This window comes from Pteropus vampyrus, unplaced genomic scaffold (genome assembly GCF_000151845.1).
Source record: "Pteropus vampyrus isolate Shadow unplaced genomic scaffold, Pvam_2.0 Scaffold377, whole genome shotgun sequence".
Classification (NCBI taxonomy): domain Eukaryota; kingdom Metazoa; phylum Chordata; class Mammalia; order Chiroptera; family Pteropodidae; genus Pteropus; species Pteropus vampyrus.
In genome coordinates this window covers 450,389-454,644 of record NW_011889158.1, presented here as the reverse complement: position 1 = coordinate 454,644, position 4,256 = coordinate 450,389, and the positions used below count along the sequence as shown (strand labels likewise).

Below are 4,256 nucleotides of genomic sequence, written 5' to 3'. Positions count from 1 at the left end.
CGTACCCCGCACTGCCAGAATGGGGAAGGAATCCTGGGTGGACGGGAGCGGCCACCGACTGCTCCGGTTCTGACATTTCCACCCTCCCCACCCCCCGTGGCTGGACCCCCGAATCGGGACTGGGGGGAGGGCCTCTTTGTCACTGCCATGGACGCCTGGCCTTCCACATCGCACAAGCCAGAACTGGGGAGGAAGCTGGTGAAAACACGGGCCAGCATGGAGGGCCCCGCTCACGAGGGCCGCCGGCTTAGAATGTGCGGGTGACCAGTGGGTTAGCTGGTGTCCCCACCTCCCGGTGAGACAGGTGGGGCCACCTGGTCCCTAACCCCTTCTGTGTCTTGCTTCCACAGGCTGGTGGTTCGATGCCTGTGGCCCTTCCAACCTCAACGGGATGTACTACCCACAGAGGCAGAGCACAAACAAGTTCAACGGCATCAAGTGGTACTATTGGAAGGGGTCCGGCTACTCGCTCAAGGCCACAGCCATGATGATCCGGCCGGCGGACTTCTGAGGGGCTGCCCGCATAGACTGTGTCCCAGAGCTCCGAGACACGGCCGCGTGCGGCCCCTCGGCCACCTCAGAGCCTGCTCTCGGGCGTCCCCAGGGAGGGCCCCGAAGACGTCACCACGCACACCTGCCTCCCTCGACGGACCAAAGCACAGCCAGAACCTTCCCCCTGTGACCTGGTAGAGCGACTCTGCGAACATGAATTTAAGCCTGCGAAAAAGACTGACGATTTACAGACGTTGCTGTCACAGCCAGGAGGGCTACGCGCGAGTTCATCAGTAAATAACTGGAAAACAGAACACTGAGGCTGGAGGGCGGAGATAACCCTGGAACTGCTTCTGCTCAGCACTGTTTATAGATCGTGTAAATATCCACAGGTCCTGCATTCAGCATCGCTATCTTAATTAAAAGGAAGAAAACATTCTCTAAGCCATACAAATATACTACATAGTCAGGGATTTTCGGAGAAGTGGTTATTGGCAGTTTAATATTTGGAGAAGGAAAAACATAGTTAATGCATTTTTGCTTCTCCTCTAGGTGCTTTAAGTTTTCATTTCGAAAACAGCATATTTACCTACGTGTTGCCAGCTTAGTTTTAAGTTAATGCTCAAATATAGAGTTCAGGTTTCTATGGTGAAAATTTCCAGGATCTGTTCTTTCAGTTTATGTAAAGAGTGTACTATGTTTTTCTTTTTTTTTCTGCCTGGTTATTAAATATGAAGGTATTTTTAGTAATTAAATATAACTTATTAGGTGAGATGACTACATTAGCTTCTACGATAATATTTACGATTTTGTAATTTGATTCCAAAACAACAGATTGTGCCTCGTGACAAGGAAAATCCTGATTTTTAGTGATGAAGAAATTAATTTCGTGATGAAGAGACTCCGCTCTCTTTCACGCACTGGTCTAACATGAGGACTTTTCCTGCTTCTGCTAAGATATGTCCTAGGTTACAGGCTGCAGTTAGTGGCTGAGAAAACCCTGCCAGTTAAAGCACGTACGACGCTCTACTTACTACTCAAGCTCGACTCACCCCTGAAGTTAGTTAAGGAAAAAAATAGTTTGTATTGGTAAGATTTCTTTTAAACGGCTACCAGAAAACTTAAAAAAAAAAAAAAAAAAGTGTTCTGAAGTACAAAAACAAAATCTGATGTTTATAGCACATTCATATAGGCACAGAGAACTTTTCTTCTTTGAGAACGTGAATTTAAGCCCAGGACTGCAAGACCTTAAATTCCTAGAGTTTTAACTCTGAAGTTTTCATAGTACCATTAACACTAATAAGCATTTGTGTGAGGCTTTATAATTCAGAAGCGATTTCTCACACATTTACTTTCGAGTCAGCCGCTAGGAAAAGCTTAGAGCCAAACCTGCAACCGGCATTTACCGCGAGCCTGTCATCTTCTACGGTTCGACCACGTGTTCCTTCATTCCCTTTTTCTTATTTATTTTACCCCTACGTGCCCACCCCACCCCCACCCGCAGCTTAGTTTCAGAACAGTTAACATTGCTATGCGTTTGGGGTCAGTTCACGGACATTGGAAGGGCCAGAAAGTCAGCTTTCTCCACCAAGTCGTGCCTTCTCGACAAGCACAAGAAGCTCCCTGTCTTAATACGTGTAAGAAGGGTTTATAAATCCAACAGCCGTACCGAAGGAAACAAAAGTTTCTAGGATATCTCAAAGACCACAGGGCATGCAGGTTAAATGAATTTCAAGGATAAACCATACTGTATTGTTCAGGGTTATAAACATTCTCCTATGACAGAGAAAAGGGGGCATTTGTGTTTTTACTTTACGCCTCAGCTCCTTACATGGAATTTCAAACAAAGTCTTGCTGAGAGGAATTTTTTCTCTCCTTAAGAAAACATTTATGAAGTTGACAGAAAATCAAAACAGTAATGTTAAAAATGAAAACAAAACAACCCGACAACCTAGAGAATCAAAGTGATTCGGGGCAGAGTTCAACTTCTTGTCATATAATAGTCACATGACATACTCAAAACAACCAAAAACACACGAATACTGGTCACAGATAAAAATCACCATTTATCTTTCACTTATTAATCTTTCGAAAGAATAAACCGTCACAAACCAGTAAACATTTTTGGAAATGAAAGCCAGTTTCTGCTTCCAAGTAAATGCGAAATTACCTACGAAATTATTACTTAATCCTCAAAAAAATTAGAACCTGGAACTTCTCCATTAGCATTTGGAGTACTTATAAGTCAGTAAAGTTGAAGCTGAGTTTGGGAAAACGCCGAAACAAAGACCACACCGTAACGCCAGCACCCCACAATTTTTATACCTACCAATTCTATCTCTACCGAGAGTCAACAGCGTTATCTTTTAAAGCTGTACACAGGATATAATACTACTTTCTCGAGGATTTACTATTTTTCTCAATCCTGAGGACTTCTATAATTAAAATTTTTTGAGAATGTATTCCTCACAACTTCTTGCAGAATGTTCTCACATTTGTTCTCACAAATAAATTGATAAAAAGCGTTAAGTTCTATGAATACGTCTTTTCAGTTATGGGCACGATCGCTCTTGATTTAGTAAAAACTTGAGTCTATAGCATAATATTAGCATAATACTTTCCTGAGAATACCAAATTAATTATATTTCCATCATAAAGTAATGTCTGACTTACAGGAGCTGCAGGGAAGGAGTCAGAAAGTTCGAACGGTTCCTCGGAAATCCAATGACCCAGCTCCAAAGACCACAGTACCTGCAAGTGACACAAAACGCAGGGCAGTTTTAACAGGCTTATTAGGCGTTTAGTGGACAATAAAGCAAAAACAAATAAAATGAAGAAAAACCCAGTGGTGACGACACACTCCACAGATCTGAAGCAGATGTGTCTTGAATACCCAAGTGCCATTCTCAGGCTGCGTAACTGTTATGAATGTTAATAAATGCTTGGTTAAGAAAAAAGTCTTGTGATGACTAGAAATCTGAGTTATAATCCTAGTGAGGCTAAATACTAACCACTACCCCATTTCTAAATATATGATATACTATATATATATTTTTAAATTCCAAGTTTCAAATTTAAGGGGTTATTAGAGGCAATCCTCAGTAAACATTCCAGAATCTTAATAATAATAATAAAAAAATAAATTAGAAGATAGATCATCAGCCTAAATTTAAAAAGCAACCTTTTTAGTATCTGACTTTGTTTCTAACATTTAATAGTATTTTCAAGTTCTCCATAGCACATTTAAAAATCCTTCCTAGACTTCTGAAGAGTAAAATGTCTCAAATGAGCTTTCATCATCATCATCATCATCATCATTATTTGAACACATATTTTTAAATGATCGAAACGATGTTTTCATCTTAATTCAGCAATGTTGGAAATTCTGCAGTCAGCTCTGCTCTCTGACCCAACTCCCTAAAAGCTGGTATGTGTCTCTGCACCAAGAGAATTTCACAAGTAAAACAATCAAACTGAATCACGTGACTCAGGTTCATCTTTTTCTCTGCAATTTCATTTCTGACATTCCGTGAATCCACTCGTTTCCTTCTAGAACTGCTACATAAAGCTTAAGTTCTTTCTGCTGAATTACTGAGGGTCCAGTCTTCCTTCTCGGTGGTTCCTATGGTTCAGAACCATGGATGGGAAACCGGTCTCAAATATTTCCCTTTTTATACGTTACAGCTAGTACACGTCCAACCCGAGACAGCCATGTTTGGTTTCTCAGAAGAAATGAGTGTGACAGTGGCATAAAGACAGGAACG

At 41.6% G+C, this 4,256-nt stretch overlaps 1 protein-coding gene across 1 annotated transcript in view; it reads left to right on the top strand.

Annotated features, from left to right (window-relative positions):
• ANGPT2 (angiopoietin 2) overlaps positions 1–3,159 on the top strand; it is a 23,294-nt gene extending 20,135 nt beyond the window's left edge. Inside the window, exon 7 of the mRNA XM_023523059.1 lies at positions 351–3,159. Coding sequence (XP_023378827.1) covers positions 351–511 — 161 coding nt within the window. The 3' untranslated portion in view covers positions 512–3,159. The remainder of the gene's footprint in view (positions 1–350) is intronic.
• The last annotated feature ends 1,097 nt before the right edge of the window (positions 3,160–4,256 follow it).